Source organism: Metopolophium dirhodum, chromosome 6, assembly GCF_019925205.1.
Source record: "Metopolophium dirhodum isolate CAU chromosome 6, ASM1992520v1, whole genome shotgun sequence".
Lineage (NCBI taxonomy): Eukaryota > Metazoa > Arthropoda > Insecta > Hemiptera > Aphididae > Metopolophium > Metopolophium dirhodum.
The window spans coordinates 17,021,705-17,041,696 of NC_083565.1; the positions used below are offsets into that span (position 1 = coordinate 17,021,705).

The 19,992-nt window shown below is 28.3% G+C and overlaps 2 protein-coding genes across 7 annotated transcripts in view; one reads left to right on the forward strand and one right to left on the reverse strand.

Annotated features, from left to right (window-relative positions):
• Window positions 1-4,428, reverse strand: LOC132947882 (uncharacterized). The gene is made up of 5 exons (XM_061018123.1): window positions 3,743-4,428; window positions 3,218-3,570; window positions 2,822-3,129; window positions 2,574-2,751; window positions 1-2,502 (listed from the first exon to the last, which is right to left on the reverse strand). Exons 1-5 carry the CDS (start codon window positions 3,760-3,762, stop codon window positions 2,297-2,299), a joined length of 1,065 nt encoding a protein of 354 aa, XP_060874106.1. The 5' UTR covers window positions 3,763-4,428; the 3' UTR covers window positions 1-2,296.
• Window positions 4,429-4,561: 133 nt separating this feature from the next.
• The window catches only part of LOC132947880 (paxillin-like), a 37,035-nt gene continuing 21,604 nt past the window's right edge, over window positions 4,562-19,992 (forward strand). Inside the window, exons 1-3 of one of the 6 annotated variants that reach the window (XM_061018119.1) lie at window positions 4,562-4,943; window positions 18,280-18,491; window positions 19,542-19,662. In XM_061018119.1, the coding sequence (XP_060874102.1) occupies window positions 4,931-4,943; window positions 18,280-18,491; window positions 19,542-19,662 (346 nt within the window). In that variant the 5' untranslated portion in view covers window positions 4,562-4,930. Of the gene's footprint in view, window positions 4,944-11,247; window positions 11,453-14,202; window positions 14,302-16,381; window positions 16,510-18,066; window positions 18,119-18,279; window positions 18,492-19,541; window positions 19,663-19,992 lie in introns of those variants that run through there. The other 5 variants (XM_061018115.1, XM_061018121.1, XM_061018120.1 and 2 more) reach the window with 5 other exon arrangements.

A 19,992-nucleotide genomic window follows, 5' to 3' on the forward strand; every position in this document is an offset into this window, starting at 1 on the left:
AAATAAAGTAATCATTTTGCAAAATGTTTACAACTGGTAAATTGTTTTAATTGTACAATGAAAAATATAATAAGAACATAAGTAACACGTTTAAATATTATTTCAACATCATGAGACAATATAAAATGATAAAAATAAAAGCCTTTGGTATAAATTAAGTCTAACATTGAAAAAAAGGCAACAATAGCAATGTAATAATAATAATTCACTTTAGAAAACAATTAAGATTTAGGTATTAGTAACAGGAATAGATTATAATTTAATCAAAAACTTAAAAGGACAATACATACAAACAATGAAATTACTAAACAAAATGTTTAAGGATAATTATAGGTAAAATCTTATTTAATAATATTACTATTTTACAGACATTAAAGTTAAAATATTTTTTGAGCTTTAGACATTAATGTAACAGTAAAAAGGCACTTGAAAAGTTCTATTATTGTTGCTAATACAAAATAACAATTTAATTATGTAACATATTTTATATTTTAAGTGATTTTGCAACATACAATGATTTAAAATATGTTAACAGGATATTTAATTTTTAGATAAATAATAAAAGATTAATATTAATAGCATTACCCTTTATAATGAAATAAAAAAGTATGAGACATATTATATTGATAAAATTAAAGTGTACTAAGTGTTAAGCATAAGTTCTTCATTCTCTATTAGATAAAAAAAAATTAACGTTAATCAATAGACAATAAAAATAAAAATTTATCACACAATAGAAAAGAAACTACAAATTAATCAATATTTGTAAATAATAATTCACTGATTTTGTAATTGTGTTTAACACGAAATACAACCACATTTGAATAGATTATAAATATATTATATATTATATAAAAATATTAAATAATATTTTTGCTGTTAAATGCATCATGAAGAACCTATATAGCGTACTCATATAAACAAATTCAATTTTAAACTTAAACAATATTTTATTATATTAACTTTAAACATGTTTTAAGTTATTTCTACAAATTATTTACATTAGTTCCGAATAACAGACTTTAACAATGTTGAGTGATGTAAAAAATAAAAATGGAGTAACTATCTACCATAAGTATACAATTAATGCACATTATCAAATATTTAATCCTGACTCCTTAAGTCCTTAATTCATATGAGAAAACATCACTGGTGTAAAATCACAAGTAAGCTTAAGTTGTACATTTTATAGTAAAAAAAGACATTATGTTTTGGCTGTAGCTGAATTACCCTGTACTTTTTAACATTTGTAAATATTTATTTATTAATTTAATATTGCTTTTGCATTACCTTTCTTAATATATTTAACTTATAGAATGGCACCAAATTATTTAAATTAAATAAAGTAAAAATCTGTTTAAAAAACCAGTCTTTGACAATATTAATTACATTAATATCTATTTAATTATATTTTTTGAAAAGCAAAATATTTCCAATCAATTAGAAAATAGTTATAAAATTCTGAAGAATTATTAAACAAAAAAATAGATAAACTGTGTAGTTAATATATTATAATACCAACATAGTATATTAAATAACTTTAAGTTGGGAAATTTAATATAAGTATACCAATATACTTATTATTTTCCAAAATATTGCAATATAAATAATATATTTAAAAACAACTGATATGTATCCCATAACAAAATATTAAATATGTGGATTATTAAATTTTAGTTTTAGTGTTGGACTTTAAATGTATTGATATTTATTTTGATTGTTAAAAAAGTATCAATTAATTCATAAACAATAATATATAATTATTATACATTTAATGAAACCAATAAGAACAAGTAAGTCAAAGGTGGGGAAAAACATCCTTTTTAAAATATTTTTAAAGATCAATTAATCTTATAAAATGTGATGTTCAATTGAAAAGTATAAATTTAAAAATATAATATATACTAGGTATTGCCTTGGATTAAAAATATAAAATTAGCGCACAGAACACAAAAAATATTTAATAAATAAAGGTTTCTTCAGTATATTAATTATTTTTGGTTAAAACAAAAAAAAATTATTTTGGATCTTTATTTTGTTGATTTAAATGTTATAAATATTATGAAGTATTTTTATTCAGCATATCAGCGTTTTATTTAAAAATTAAATTATGTCTAGATGTCATTATGATAATTGTTATTTTTGAAAATAATCGTTATGAATAAGATTTATAAACTTAACTTCTTCAAACTTAATAGTAGTCATAATGTCGTACAATAATTGACAAAAATTACCATGTATATAATATTAAACGGTGGGTTTAGCAATAAGCTAATATTTGTACTTATCAATTGATTTAATTTGTTGGCCAAATGCTTGGCAAAGGTGGACATTTTGGGTTATTGTAAGCTGTATACTCGACAATATGTTGTATCAAAGAAGGAAACGCTATAAATCCATACATTTGTCTCCACTGTAGTTCTATTAGATGCTGTTCAGCAAGTGCTGTACTCAAGTCTTGTAAGTGAATACAGGCTTCTACGGTGGTAGCCCATATTGTTTCTATAACAGAAAATCATCCTCAATTCAGCAATATTGCTCAATTACGTTTATCTACAATGTTACCTACTAACCTAAATTTTTTAAAGATTTGTGATCGTGGTTAATGTCCAAATTCATCAATGCTTCTGTGCTTATGACTTCTCCTATTCCAGGTAAATTGTGCAACAATGGATATAACATTTCATTTGTTACAATAGTTGAACCCAGCATAACATGGTTTTTCACCATTTCTACTATTTTAGAATTTTCCTAAACCAATGAACAGTATTAATTAAAAATATCTTAATAATTGAATACATATAAATTATGATTGTTTTACTTTATTAGATCCATCTAGAAGGCTTGCCCACACACGAACGGGAACGTGGGCAGTATCAGCAATGCATAGCACTCTTTTGGAAAAGTTATTATTATGAGACGTGGTTGGTACTTCCAAACTCATGTTGCCATCTGGAAACACATCTACGATGACTACAACATCTGTGCCGCCCAGTTTGAAGTCACCAACAATTTTTTTCAACTGCCACTCAGATACTTGAGTACATGCAGCGTAAATACGTTTGGCTAGATTTACTTTATTTTTGCATTCACCACCGAAATCGCTAAGCGGCATATTCTTACACCAACCTGTAAAAAAGAAAAATATATGAACAAAGTGCATTTAAGACACATTACTACAGTGCAACTAAGCAAGTAGCAAATGGCCACAGCTTACCGTCAATGACTCTCAGCGCATAACTCAGCTCGCACTTGAAGTCAGCAAAGAAGGACGCATTCCTAACCGGCACCCTTTTCTTGCACGTTAGGCACATCCAGTTGAACTTATCGACGACGCGTGCGCGATGCCACTGCATCTTGTCCGTGGTTAGGCACTTGGAGTTCGGGCATTTCTGTTCCTTGGCAATCAGTCCGTTTTTCTTGAGCCACTCGCATAGGTCGCCCTCGCGGCCGGCCGCGAGCAGAGGCTCGACGGTAGTCTCGAAAAAGTTCGGATCGCTGCAAACACCCGGCATGATGGACGGCACGTCACGACTGTACAATAATTTGTCGACGCTCACACGCGTACGACTATCATAGGGGTGGTTATTTAACAATAATTAATCAGTAAGTTATTATTTTATCTTTACGACGACGATACGGGTCCGATCGATAATCGAGTCCCCCTGCACGAACGATCACGTCGTACACGGGCAATACTATAGTAATAAAATAATATGTTATTTGGTGGTCGCGTACTCACTTGCTTATATCCGGCGGCATCGTTATAGCTTCCGCCCGCGGTGTGTGTAGGTCAGTCGGCAATCAGCAGTCGCGTGTTCGTCGGACTCGACGGGGCGTGCGGGGGCGACTGTAGGCGTGCGGGGGTTGTCTCGGACGAGATTTCTCCTCTTCTTCTTACTCGGTCCCGAAAAACTATTTCCGTTGGTACGAACGGAATCAGAACGAGAGTCGTCGAGGCAGACCGGTAAAGACACGGCTGCTGCTGACGATAGCGATGATGCCGTTGCCGCTGCTGATCGTACTACAACAGTTATAGAGGAGGAAGGGAGCCGGTCGCATAGTCTAGTCGCGGTCTGTTCAAAGTGCTCAGTGCTGGTGCAGCGGCGAAGACGAAAATTTCGGCGGCGGCGGCGGCGATAATAATAATAATAATAATAATAAAAATAGTTGATAATAATATTGTTATTGTATTATATATGTATATTCGTCGCGAGCATGTGCACGGGGGATAAAAATAGCCTGTTGAATGCTGTTGGTTGGAGCAGGGGAGAAAGGGTCGGAGGACGCGAACGACTCGGGCAGCGGTGGCGCTACGGCCTACGGGACTATCATGCCATAATGGTGAAAGTGTCGGGTGTGCGACGGGAAGGGTGCGTGGGTGTCGTAAGCACTAAGCGAGATTTGTTAACTCACAGACGTGATAACTGATAAGGGGTACTCGCGCTCGATCACGCGCCGGCGTCGACTGAATTGACCGACCGCCACACCGGCAACGTCGCATTTCCGCCAACATTGATAGCGCACACCACAGTATGTAGAATATTATGATAACACGTAAGTAAACATTGGCGGACGTCGGGGCCGAAGAGATTACTGTTTACTTACATGTAGAAACTAGAAATGTATAATAATAATATTATTACTATTTCTCGCAGAGACTGATAAAAACGAAATACCTACGCGAAAAGAAATTTCTTAAACAATAAAACCGTCGGAATTCCGTCACCGCGCACGTCTTCTCCGATTGTTTTCGTTCTCGGCGAAAATGCACAAAAACAATAACGTCGCGTAACCAGACGCCGCCGATGTGCTCCATTCTTCACAGTTGTACGCGTACATCGTCCACAATTATAGTATTAATATCATCGTGACAGTAGTATTGGAGACGTCACTGTGCTCTGGGTTTGAGAGCAGGCACGCCTAAAACATGGACGACCTAGGTAAGTTATTAACATAGATATCTGCAGGTACCTAATAAGTAATAACATTAAGTCGAAGAACCGCCGTGGTTATCACTGGACCCGTTGACGTCATTATAATTTTTATGACACTTTTATGACAGTTTGACACTATGTATCCTATGTGTACGTGCATACACGAAACGTAAACATTTTGTTAGGTAGAGATTTTGAGAATCTGGATCGAATTATAAAATATATATTGTAGGACAGTAGCTTATACGTTGTACCTATAAGTGTATATCAGTTATATTTGGTAGGTTAGGTGCAAATTTAGTGTTTTTTATTTTTGTCTCGAGTATTCAAAGAAACAATGCAGCTCTATAATGCCCATCAGTTTACGGTTAACGCCTAACGGTTTTAAATGGATCAAAATGTACAGTCGCATAGCACGAGGTAGGAATTAGGAGGTGATCGTGATTCGTGGGAGAGGTAGGTGGCCTAGCACTGGAATAATTCCCTCGGTAATTCTCAATCCTCCCAAAAAATGTCTCCGTTTTACATGAATAATTTTATATTTGTATAATATAATATTCATATTCGAACGATTTGTCATCATTTTAAAATTGCTTATAAATTTTACTCTATTTAGGTTTATTCTTTAAGACGTCTATAGTTTTTACCTTTCGCCCGATACCTCTCGTCTTGAAACTAAAAACAACTTTTTTGTCATTAATGGTATCCAAGAAAAGCGGCAACATCTTTAGTTGCTGCTGTTATAGAAATATTATATTTGAGTGTTATTATTATGAACTGTAATTTATAGGTTTATTGTTTATTGCATAATTTTTAAGATAGTGTTCAAAAAAATTAGAACATTAATTATAGGTATACACGTAACCACACTATTTAAATGTAAGCTTTATTTCAAAACAAATTAAATGCTAAAAATGCCTAAAATTAAAAACGTATATTTACTTATATAGTCATGATAATATATGGAGTACCCCATTATTTAGAATTATCTCCGGACTGCAATGATGTAAAAAATATGTTTTAATAATATTTAGCTACCTATAATACATGTTTTTTGACACTATTTGCCCATGTGCTTTACGCTGCATGTATGCACAGTGTGCAGCACGGCTCTACCAATAATCAACGCATTAAAAAAAAATACATACACAAACAAGCGCGCGGCGTCCGCACAGTGGTTCCAGACGGGTTACAAAGTAATGCAACTTTACTGGTATCACAGCCGATACAAGCCACAGAAAGCTTATGTAAATTATAATAATAATTTCTGTGGACTATAATGATTTACTAGTTTATTTAAATATTTAATCACTGAGGACATGAAAGATGTATGCACTGTACGTTCATTTTACATTTATAACGAACTTGGTATACCTATTGTTGCTAGTTGATCAACAATTTGGATAGTAGAATGTTTGTTTTTAATCAACTTATGAATAGCTGCTAGTAAAATGTTAGGCTAGCTGCTATTAAAATATATCTGGAAAGAGGGTAATTTGCATCCCCCCTCCCCACAGGAATTATTTATAACCACGATTTTGGTCTAGTCTCATAGATGATAGGTCAATGATATAATATATTATATTTATTTAGTACACACCATGTCGACTATACCTATATAATATAATATATATAGATATACGAAGCATAACAAATTAAGAACAGGCAAAATTCTATCGTTTTAGGCTGTTTGGGGGGGGGGGGGGGCTAGATAATCAATATATTAAAAGATCTAATTTAAAAATGTTTGAATAAATTTAATGCTCGAGGTAATGTGAATCGAATTACCAAGTGAAGCTTGAACATTTTACTTATATATAATGATAAATAGTGGGTGGGTACATTTGTTTACTGTATGTGCTAACAAAACCACCATGTGCGGCACTACACATGCACATTGCACATGCTGTCCCGGTTTCAGCAATATATATTTTATTTTATTTTTCTAGGTAAAATGTATATATTTATCTTGTTTTAAGGAAGTATTCATTTCAATGTTTGTGACTTGCGTAGCTAAAAATATACAAATATCTTATATGAAGTATAATCGTATTGAGCCATTTGTAATAAATACGGTAAAAATCTAGTTTTAAATCTACGATGATGAATCATTTTAAATTTTATTTTTAGTCTTCTTTTTATATTGTTTTTTTATACTATAACGTTTCGTATTACTATCATTAATGTAGGAAATTCAGAAAGGTAATCGTAAATCTTAAAGTTGCAAGTTTAATAAAACTCCAAATCAACATTTTATATTTGCAATGTTATTTATAACAGCTCGAGTTGAGTGCCCCAATACCCGGTCACTGCTATATCCTGCTCGGCTTCTACTGATTACACGAAAATATGAAATGCATGTAAAAATATTTACGAAAACACTTAAGTTTTAGTATGAAAATGTTAAACTAGAATTCAATGATATATCATTGTATAAAATAACGATTCAAAGCAGAGACGGACCCTTTGTGACCCTAAGCGTTTATTTTTAAAGCATATTATATTAATTGTTTATTATACTTATACAGTTATACCCGGTAGATTGCACTATTATTTTGAAAATATCAATGAAATTAAACTAAATGGCAAAAAGTTTCGAGTCCTAACGAATAATATTTTTAAAACAAAATAACTAAAATTGTTATTTTTTCCTATATTGTCTCTACATTGAGTAGGTACTATGTAACTGTAACTTATCTTTTAAGTATTATATTTTAACTTATGATAAATCATTGTTCACAATAAATGATTCTGAGTCGATGCGGTATGTCTAACCTCTGTTTCTTAAGTTATTTATTAATATAATTTTATTAAGTACTATAGTAATATAATTAGTAATATTTATTATTTACTAATTTACCATCATAATATTAATTAAGGTCTAAGGATACTATTTATAAGGTAATACTGTAGAATGGTGTAAATAGGATTGTAGTTTACCTTTTTTGGAAATGTTATTGCGTAAATAATAATCTAAATTCTAAGTAATAGTGAAATGTTTCAAGTTTCTATGATTCATATTATATGAATTTATATATGAAATTATAATTTTTTAGATTCTGAGCGGAGCGATGAATGTATTGATTTTACAATGTGTGTTTTTTTTTAAATTTAAAATGTTTTATTTTTGTGTATCATCTCCGTTTGGGGCGGTGAAACTGCTTTGATTTACTTCAACAGTATCTTGTTCGATGGGAAAGTGAATCTAGTTGGTGCATCGGAGAGGTGAAAATTCCCAAAAATTTTCAAAAGCGCAGGTAAAAACAAAATAAAAATTAAGGAAAAACCGGAATTTCCCGAGTACTTGGTACTACCATGCTCCCCATTTTCCTAAAATAGCGCTTGCTACGAACTATGTGTGCCCCTCGACACACCGGGTGTTGGGACAGGGTGGCTCACACTATATTTTTTCTACCTTTCTTTGTACTATTATTATGTATTTGTTTTGTATTTTGTGTTTTTTTTTTTTGGTGTCTCATCACAGTTTTCAAAAGAGCAGGCAAGTTCAAATTTTGATGAAATTTATCGAATTAAAAATGTAGTAGTTAAAAATGTATAAAATGTTCAACTTTTATAGCTAATATAAGGATTAAAAATTTAAAACTAATAGTTCCATGTAAATAGGTTATAATATATAAATTATTTTACTCACAATAATATCATCAAATATACTTAGTAATATTGGCTGACTGTCTTCGCTCGGGTCGAATTGCACTTATTTTAGTCGAACTGCACTCGGCTAAAAAGCAGGTAGTGGTCGAACTGCACCTGGGCTCAAAAAATGTATTCCAACAGAAATATCATGCATTTGAAGGGGTAAAGTTTATAAAACAAAAATTTCCATTCCCACTTACAGGCTTAGGACTGACAATGGTTTTAATCATTGGCGTAGTTAAGAATGATTGTTTTATACATACCATTGCCCATTATGTTAATATAATATTATATTTATTAAATCATCAAATATTATTGTCATTATTATAACTTTTTTTTTTTAAAACTTATTTTGATAATTTTTATAGTAATAATAATATAAATAATTTTTTCATTTTTATAATTTTTTTTTTGTAATTCTTTTTTTAAATCGTCAAATATTATTATAATAATAAACGTGTCATAGTGACCTTAAATTTTAACTCCTTTTTTTGAACGAGTGCAGTTCGGCCATTTCTTTTTAGGTATAATAAGTGCAATTCAACTCCCGCTTCGCTTAGAATCGTTTTTCTTATACAATGATATTATATCAATTCAAATTTAACAAAATCCATTACAGTGACCCACTTGTAACCTTCTGTACAGCAGAGTAATACCCACTTGCCCTCCTTATTTTAATTACATACAACAAAATAACAAAAATCGTACGAGAGTAAATCGTTATTTTACGTGTAATGTACTACCTAATGTGTGAACATCCAATTTCCAAAAATTTTAATTAAATTTTACATCACTTATAAAAAATGTAACAGCTATATTCAATTTTATACCAGAAACGACCAATTAAATTGAAAATTAAAGCATTAAAAAAAAAAAAAACATCACTGTAAAAGTAGTAGGTATGTTCCGCTAAAAATCTAAAACCAAACTTGAAAAAGTGCAATTTTGAAACATCAATTTTTAAATTTGTCAGTAGTTTTTGTTATGCTAAAAATAATTGTAAAAGACTATTCTAAAACGATCTTATGAATATTTAAAGTAAACTGAGCGTTAATAATATAAATGCAATGAATTAATGAACAAATCATTATTTGTTATCAAATTAAAATAATAGTGCTTTATATACTTGCACCGAAGGGAGGTAAAGAAATCAAACGTTTTGTATTCTGTCTGAGCTTTTGCCAAGTATAATATGCAATATTACTTAAATATTTTGTGGTAATTATTTGTATAATTTATAATCGGCAGGGAGTTTTCACATATTCCTGTTTTACTTAGGTAAAAACGAAAAAACATGATTTTCCTCGAATTACCTACTACCTAGCACCTATACAAAAAATTAATTAAAAAACATTTTTATATTCTTTCACGTAAAATTGTCTAATGAAAACGAAACACAATTTGGCAAGTAATAGATAAACATAATATAAACGTATTAAATATATATAGCGGAGAGTGTATAGAAGGTTGCATTTCTTAAGGTTATCATACCCATGAACTAGTACAGTAGTACACACATTTTAAGGTCAAATATTTTGAACAAAAAATAAAACGGATGAGAATAACATTTTAAAATATAAACGCTAGATAAGGAGTGAGAAGCTTGATTATTTTAAGGAAAGTATAAATATATACAATTTTGATTGTGTATAAATCGAATCCTAATTGAATCTTAAATTATTTTTCTTAAGGTATGATTATTTAAATTATTACTAGGTACGGTACATAAAAAAGAACACTGTACAATGAAAATGAAACTCAATTTGGTAAGTAATAGATAAAGATAAACGTAATAAATAGTGTCATACAATAAAATATAGTACCTACTTTATATTACATAAAATATTAAAATATAGAATTTCGGTAAACGCATTGTACTATCTACATTTAAATATTATTATATATTGTAAATAAAAAACATTTGGCAGGATTGTCGTATTGGTTTATTTAAAATAAATGATGTATTTAAGTTATTGATTTTTTAGTTTTTAACAGTATTTTAAGTTTAATTCATAATCATAATTATTTTTTTTTTTAGTCGACTAAAATAAAATCTTAACTTGCAATCTATACAGCGTACTATAAATTCATGTGGTAAGTAACAATATAAAAACAAAAATGTTACAAATGGCTTGATATAATATGATGCATGTGGATGGTTCACAAGGGCGCATTCTGTTATCAGCTTGATGGAATGATAAATTATATACTGTTTCTATTTTAATTAATCAACAGTTAATACCACAGTTTATCCTTTATCAAGCATAAAATATGGTAACATAAAACCACTTCGCGTTTAAATTTACCACATGGCATCTTAATATTATTGATATTAAATAATCCCGTTTAGAACGTCGTATATGTATATCACTGACGGTGGTTTAACTTTTTATTTGCCGATTCTCACACCGGCCTTCAGGATAGTAATATAGTATCTCCCATAACAGTTTGTCTGGTGCCCGTTGACACACACGCGTTGTGTTCCGTTCATTTGCTGAGTTGTTTTACTTTTATTTTTATTATTTTTCCTATGGTTTTTAATAAAATGTTTAGTGAAGACACGGATAGAGTGAATCTGGCATGACTCCTATTCGATAAAAATAAATCCCGGAAATCAGGACCCTTAGCACACACAGTACCAGTTCTACGTTACCCGTTGGTGGTATTGTGTTTTTCGTTGGGTAACGATACAATTTGTAAATTGATTTTTATGACTGTATAAACATTTTATTCTGGTGCCTTATTTATTAAATCAACTGCAGAAATGGATAAAAATATTTATGGAAAACTACAGCCTCAACAATATCATGGCACATATCAACCGTATAGATGTACACGAAAAAATGGTTCAAAACCAGGATGTGAGTTTGTTTATTTACATTAGCCTATGTTACTTTTTTAATAGACATTTAAAAATGATGGTTTTATTATATTCTCATATTATCTATATATACATATATAACTTCTTGAATATAACCTACATATGCCAAAATTTTCATTTCATTTTCGTTAACTGATTTTGTTTTTAATGCCAAAATCCTTTATATTATTTTTTAAATCTAATAATACTATCTCTATAATTCTAAATTAACTAGCCTCTACTACACTTATAATATATTACATATAACGTATTTATACGTGTGCATATAGACAATTTAGTATGTGTGTAATGAGTTGTATATTATATTATATATAATTTTGATTGGAAAAGCTATGATCACGAAAGATAATTGGTACCTATATTATATTAACTGAAAAAAAATAATTTAACTCTATTTAATTTATATTTTAATAACTTATATTTAGTGATATATTAATGAACTACTATTAATTAACAGAAATTTACTACATGTGGTGTGAGTGTGTGACATTTTGTGAGGCGCACTAAAGTAGGCCAAACCCATATAAAGTAGATTCCAAATAAGGCACCTATTAAAATTGAATGCAGAACTGACGTCGTATAATAGAAAGTATGTTTGAGTGTACCTACGTAATCATTTGAAAAAAAGCTAAATACAATTATATTGAAACAAGTGAAAAAAAATTGATGGTATAAAGTTAAAAATGATGGATGGTCCATTGATTTGTCATAAACTATAAATCATTTTTCTTTAAATAACAATCATATGCCATATAACCTTATGTTACAAAATTATTTTAAATATTTGAAGGTTAAGGTATAAACTAAAAAAACGTAAAAAGATTATAATTTGTCAATAGGTTAATATAATATAATATGTATTAGGTATATGTATATTGTATACTTTAAGTATATACTTACCCTTCAATATTCAAATACGAATTTTAGTCTGCTTTCTGCGTCACATTTTAATTGTTACCTAATAAAATCAACCATATTATAGAAAAAAATGTAAAGGTAAAAATTGTAGAAATCATTTTATTATTAACCTTACATGATCTTAATATTATTAAATTGTCCGTCAATGATTGTTCAATATTGTTAATTTATGGTGATTATTTACTTGTGGTTATAGTATGATTATTATCCTAAATCGGTAAATCATTATAACTTATAAGTTTCAATACATTAATAATACAATGGTTTGAAACTAATATGATTTAAACCAAATTCAGGTATCAATTTAAATCTTAAATTAAATTTCTAAAACTTGACAGTTTTAAACATTTTAAGATGCTTCTTTTATAAAAGTAAAAATGTAGATGTCTGCACTATTACTATTTTTAGCAGAAATATTGAACCTGGAGAAGATGGAGGTTAATGTCCTTTACGTTTATTATTCTTGGCAGTTACAATAATAATGTTGATTACACTACAAAACTCTTTTGTAGGTTAGGTATTACAAATTATTTTTGCCTTATTAATATTTCCTTATTGTTGGTTATCCTAGGAATCTTTAATTTTAAATTTGATGTTATTACCATTTTGTTAAACATAATTTAATGATATAACCTTTTATAAGTAATAGCTGTATACAACAACTTATGTGCCTGCAGTACCTATGTAAAATTAACATAATAACATGACTTCTTGCAAGTTACAATTTTATCTTTTCTTTATCAAAATAGATTTTATAAATTATATTATACCATGTTTCAAATCTGTAACGGGTATCGATTTTAAAACATTATTTTACTCGTAGGTACATAGTACATACTAATATTTAATATGTTTATTATGTTACAAAATTTAAATATTTTCAGTAAAAGAATCCGTGAAAATAGTTTTTATAATATTCTACCTATTATAATGAAAAAGAAACCTTTAAAATAAAATCATAATTTTATCACGGCTTATTTAACATAACTGCTGCGTCGCCAGGCGATATTCTTCACTAGTTCACTATAATATAATATATGGTATATATTATATTATACTTATATTATATCATATTTTATTTTATATCTGTTAATTGTACGTAACAATATAATTTTACTTGTTTAAAGTAAAACTCCCAAAAGCTATTGATACGTACGCTATTGATTTTTACATGAAATATCTAGGAACACGATTAATTCGATTTACTTGTACCAAATAAATTAAAAAATAAACCACGTTAATTATCAATACCGTGTACTTCAAACTTTAGATTTTGGATGAAAACTACAATTTTGGTCATAGGTGCAATAGATTTCATTGTAATAAATGTGTGCCCATTATAATTTATTTCCACACATTTTTTTTTTTAACACCAGGTTTGAGATATTCACAATTAACTAAACATGTATACCTAATGATATAATATTATAACTATTCAAAAATAGATAAATGTTTAATGGACACAATTAAAATTACATAAAACCGGTTTATAAGATCCCACATCTATATTAATTTTATATTATTGTTACGTTTAATATTTCAGCTATAAATCATGAATCCAACTGTATTCGTTATCACATTGATCTGCTCTAACTAATTTAACTTGGCGAAAGAGCTTGACGTATTGATTTTACTATCATGGCTATTATGAGTGTCTGCAAAAATGCAACACCTTTGGCAAAATACCTTGACGCCCACGGACTCCTCCCTTTTTAATATTACTATATTATCATTGTAAAAAATTCAATTCTGTGTAGGATGATCTCGATTTGGTCCGGATGTCTCTTTTTAACAACCAGTTGGTATTCTGAATGCGAGTTGTTTAGTTCATTGAGTTTCGTTTATATCGTGAAAGTTTGTAATAATTTTAAGTGCATTTACCTTAATAACAATTAAAAATGAAAATGAACGGTTTGTAAAATTATTATATAATATTTATTCTGATATTTATATTGTTGAATTACATGTATTGTAGTTTTCATGAATTATCATTATCCAACTCTACTATGAGAGAGTATGTTGTACATTTCTTAATTTTTTTTTTGTGATGATCACTATATATAGAATAGTTAATTACGTATTCGTGATTAGACTATTTTTCATTTGATTAAACTGAATATTTTCTACTCGAATGGTTTAAAAATATCTAAAAATTCAATGATTTAAATATTTAAAATACCACCAAATTGATTGGATGTACTGGACTATCAAATATTCGATAGTATCTACTATTCGACAGTACCTAAATTTGCTTCCTTACGGTAGTTAAAACTGTAGTTAGAGAACTATTTTAACGAGAACATGTTAAAATAATAGAATCCCATGTCTTAAGTACTTTCTTGGTTAAATTTCCTATTGGAAGATATAGTTACTTGCATTTTTTTTTTAACTTTCTTTATACTTTAATAAATACAAATAAGTTATAACACATCGTTGTAAAAACGATTAGTGATTGGCGACTTCTATGAAGACCATTTATCTCATATTTTACTTACTTTCAAACATTAGCGTTTTATACTTTTGACTTATAGTCAATTTTGTAAAACAAACATTAGTCAAGGTTTTTAAAATAGATAGTTTAGAATACCTAACTAAATACAACTGTATTAAAAATGTATAATATATTTATGTGTGCCATATTATACAATTCACAATTTATTTATACCTATTTATAATCTTAAATTATTTATTTTATTTATAAGTTATGATTGAAACATGAAATTCACATTTTATTTTCATATTTTTTATACCATTATAATAACATTTTATACCTCACTTATTAGTATTTATACCAAGCATAAAAAATGTTTTGGGGCTGTTGTGTATGCCTTACTGCTTAAAAAATATTGTTTATTGTTAAAAATCATTCATTGTATTATATTAATTCATTGTAAGACATGACGTATACCTAGCCACCTATGTCAGAATCAAGATGATTTGAATCTAAAATGAATAAATTAAAATATGTGTGCAGGTTTGATGAGAAAATAAAACTATATAAAAATGATAAAATCCAAACGATTATGTACAATGCGTACTAATAATATGTATATTATATGAATTATTACTATTATATAAATTATAAATCACTTGCGTCAAATAAAAATTAATCGAAATACCGTCAGAGATTTATAAAACACTATTTGGTATTCCACATGTTCTATCCTACAAATCTGTTCTTATATTTTTTCATTTTAGTGTATTGGACATTGGTAAAACTATAGTATTTACTATTTATAATCAATGGTACTACCAATTTAGTAGACACTTTTATATTATAACGAGTTACTGCCGGTGATTGTCTTTAAATTGAACAACATCTATTACCGATATTATTTTAATTGATGTATATGTAAATAGGTTAATTATTTATATACTATACAGGTATAATATACTAGGCAACCTTGACTAAAAATATAATTATAAGTATTCATACCTAAGTGGTGGCCATAATGATAATATTATTAATACTTTATAAAATAATTTATATATTAAGAATTTTACGTTTAACTCAAATTTGTTTAAAAAATATATTTTTTAAAGTTTTACAAAAACTTTGGGATTGTTCCAAATGTAATACTTAGAAAAAAGTTCCTCAAATAACGTTAGCTAGTATATATTTTATATACTTAGGCATATATATTATTATCGTGGCTTAACATACGCCGCCTACACGCTGAACGTAGCTTATTGATCCAAAAAGGTGTTTGGTTCTATTTCTATTTTTAAAACAAATCTTCTAGGTCCTATTGGCCTCGATATAAATTAGCCAGTTTTCTGCGTGCAGCTCTTCGAATTTGTCAGGAACGTGGGATTATTCGTAATCTGATGGTTATAATTTTGCGGTTGATATGGTGCGTAGAAAACCCACACCTTAAGCATACGTTTTATTCATGTCATAAACATACCGTTTTTGTTTTCTCCACGAACCCGTACGCAGCTTCCGCTGCATAATGATTGTGATTTTAAGCTCAAATGGCATTGAAAATTTATGACACGCGAATATCATATTATTCATTACACAGGTATATTCATTCAAATTTTAATATAAAATCATAGGCGTGGAAATGGCCAGTCGAGCTGTTATTACACATAAAAACGACAAATCATCTAATATAGGTAAATAGTTTTATAATAATATTCAGTATAGGTTATACCATTGACTATTGTGTAAAAAAAATTGTTTAATATGTAAGAAAATTATAAATCTATAGACTTCACTTCACAAAACATTTTATATATTGCACAATATAATAAGAAAAAATTACGACCAACAAGTATTAAATAGTAGTATATATAATTACGATATTTCGTAATCCTATTCACGTATGTTTATTATTTATGCTTTGCGTAAGAACATTTAGTTTATAAGCTACCTATTTGTTGTTTCATCAATTTTTGGCACGATCATAATACATACAAGTATATAACTATTAACTAATAATCGTAAAATTGGTGACTTAAGCGGCTATAAGCTCTCGAATACGACTATCTAAAGGAAGATTTATTCATTATAGGTAATTTTATATGTTCGGGTTTCGATTTTAGATAATAACTAAATTAGTAAATTTTTTCCGTAGAAGTTTGTTTATGCGTGAATTAGACCTTTAGTTTATTTGAATGTATTTAATTTTTTTTTTATTCTACAGATTATATTTTGTATACCTAGTTAAATTGTACAGTTACCTACCTAGTTCATTAAACAAATTACTCACATCTAAATGAAATTACTGGAATGCGTTTTGTGATAATTCGTGATCAAATTATTTAATTAACCATACTTTATACGTATCATTACAAACTAAGTATAATTGGAATTATCAGACTAAAATGCTAATACTATTTCATTGGTGTGTACTTAAAAATGGTGTGGCCAAAGTTTATAAATATGCTCAGTAAATACTATTTTGACAGTAATCATCATCTTATGTTTTGGACGTATTTTAACCGGAGTGTTATATGTATAGTAATGATTTTTATTTAATGATATATTATAATTTTGAGTAGAATGAGGTATATACTACCTAAAGGAAGTATGCACTTACTCCAAAAGTAAATATATTTTTAATCGTCAATAATATAAAAAAAAAATTAATAAATATAATAACAGGAATTTCAAATTTCAAAATTATTTTTTTGTGGTACCTAGCATTTTGTAAATGACAAAGCAAGTGATCAACTTGAACTATTTTTTAGTCTTAATAGATTTCAAAAATAAATTTTTAATCTTTATATTAAAATATGATGTGTTTTAAATTATGTTTTAAATTATGTTTCAAATTTTACTTTCAACATTAATTGTTCACATAAAAGTGTAAAATACATATGAATTTAAAGTTGAAATTACGTTTAAAATTTGTTTTATTATATGAACCAAATAAACGATATAATTACAACGTGTCACTTAATTATAGTACAATTTAACGCACCTATTAGTCCGCACCCATATATTTTGTACTGTGCATAAATATATTATGTGCGTTTGACATGCAAATGATGAATGATCGTGGCAATATACTATTTTCTCATTTGCTATTTGCTTGCATCAAAATATGCATTACCGTACATTACAGACCCGCCTATAACGTCTCTTAACTATGCTAAACTTGGGCATTTTCATCCGGTAATTTATTTAGTACCTACTCAGAGTCTCAGAATCGCCACATCATACACATTACACATTAAACACGAATGCAAAATGTGCGGAGGATAAAACACGTTTCTATAGGTACATGTCATACATCATAATATATATTATATCGGAAACTAAATAGGCGCGAATTCACAACTTTAGTTTTAGTAATATAATATTTATTTCCATTATATGTTCAAACATTATCGTTAAATTTATTACTTAATATTAAATGAGTTGTTTTTAATTTCGTTTAGATGCATTGCTCGCGGACCTGCAAAGCACAATACAGCAGACCAACAAATTAAACAGTGGCGTCAACGGAGGATACGGAAGTATTAATGGTGGAGTTCGCACTCGATTGGCTTCTGCTGGTTCACCGGTTGCACTAGCACCAGAATATGCCACGGTCCGATCTCACAAGATTGAAAGGTCAACTTCAAACCCTGCGGTTCGGCAAGAATTATCGGTATGCACTATGCACACTTTTCATGAACTTGGAGTACATATTGCAGTTAATTGTGGTTCAATTAAATGTTTAGTACAGATATTATAATATTATATAGGATGATTCGTCAAGCACTTCACCCCCATTTTTTCTTTGATAATAATTAATTAATTCAAATTATGGATTTACAATTTTTAAAATACATTTACTATATTTTTAAATTATTCATTTTTTTTATAACATTTAATAAGGAGTGTACTGTAGTAATACCAACTTCTTTTTGTTAAACGAGAACCAAACTTTTTCTTTTGTAAATTGTTAAACAGATGATTTTTTTTTTTACATGTTATAGTACCTATTTAATTCAAAATTTGAATGCAAGTTTCTGAGTTATTATTAACTAAGGATAATAAAAAAGGTTTTACAAAAATAGTTTTACAAAAACATCAAATAGATGTAATACACCTATAATCTAGTACTTATTATACTCTCGACAGTTTTTACAAATAATGAAATGTTAATAGATTTATATTATTTACTAATTACTAATTACTATGCATTTTCAAGTAACTATAGCCTCCACACATTCTAAATTTATTATAATGGATCTATTATTCTTACTGCTAAGCACTTCTTACTACTCATTCAAATTTAAATTTAGATTCATTAACATTTTCAAAAAAATAATCGGCTTGACAATTTACAGAAAAAATATTTAGTTCTCATTTAAAAAAAAAAGTTGGGATCACCACAGGACACTAATTAAATGGTATACAAAAATATAAGCGTTTCAAATATGATCCTTAAAAATTAACATAAAAATTACAAAAATCATAATTCAATTACTCATTATAAAAAAAAAATAATGAAGGTGGACTTGCTTTGTGAATCACCTCGTATATTTCTCTATTAAGCATTTAAAATACTTTAAAATATTTTGTATGTATTATATTTATCTAAGTAACATTCCTGAGTTATTACTCATCACTCATTAATAAGAAATATTTTATCAGAATTTTTGTTTTATAAATATTAAGAAGACAATTTATTAATTAGTGTATTTTCCTTTAGCCAACACAACCTAGAAACGAATTTAAATCATCAAAAATGACATCTTCATTGAATAATAATCTTTCGGAACTTGACACACTACTTCAAGATCTTAGCAATTCACGCTATGCTGATAAAAAATGTAAGTATAGTATTATAAATAATTGATCCATTTTAATTATATTTTAAAAATGTATTCAGTATGTACTATTATTTCTTGTTGTTATTATAAACAACTTATTATGGGCTATTAAATATATATATATATATTTATTTTGTTTATTATCAATTAATAATTACCAATAAGTAAATAATACTCAGATGCACTCTAAATGTTGTCAATGTCTTTTTTTTTGTAATTTATTTTCAAAATATAAATATTATTATCAATTTATTAGAATTCATATTATGCACTGAATGAAAACATACTATATTTCTCTATGTTTCCTTGTGTAGGAATGTTGTCTTTTCT

Bases quoted from the DNA above. Each gene is read 5' to 3' on its own strand.
- LOC132947882 (XM_061018123.1), bottom strand. From the start codon at position 3,762: ATGCCGCCGGATATAAGCAA. The intron at 3,130-3,217 runs GTAAGCTGTGGC...TCTTTTTTACAG, and splicing joins TGCGCTGAGAGTCATTGACG to GTTGGTGTAAGAATATGCCG. The intron at 2,503-2,573 runs GTTAGTAGGTAA...TTTCTGTTATAG, and splicing joins CAAATCTTTAAAAAATTTAG to AAACAATATGGGCTACCACC.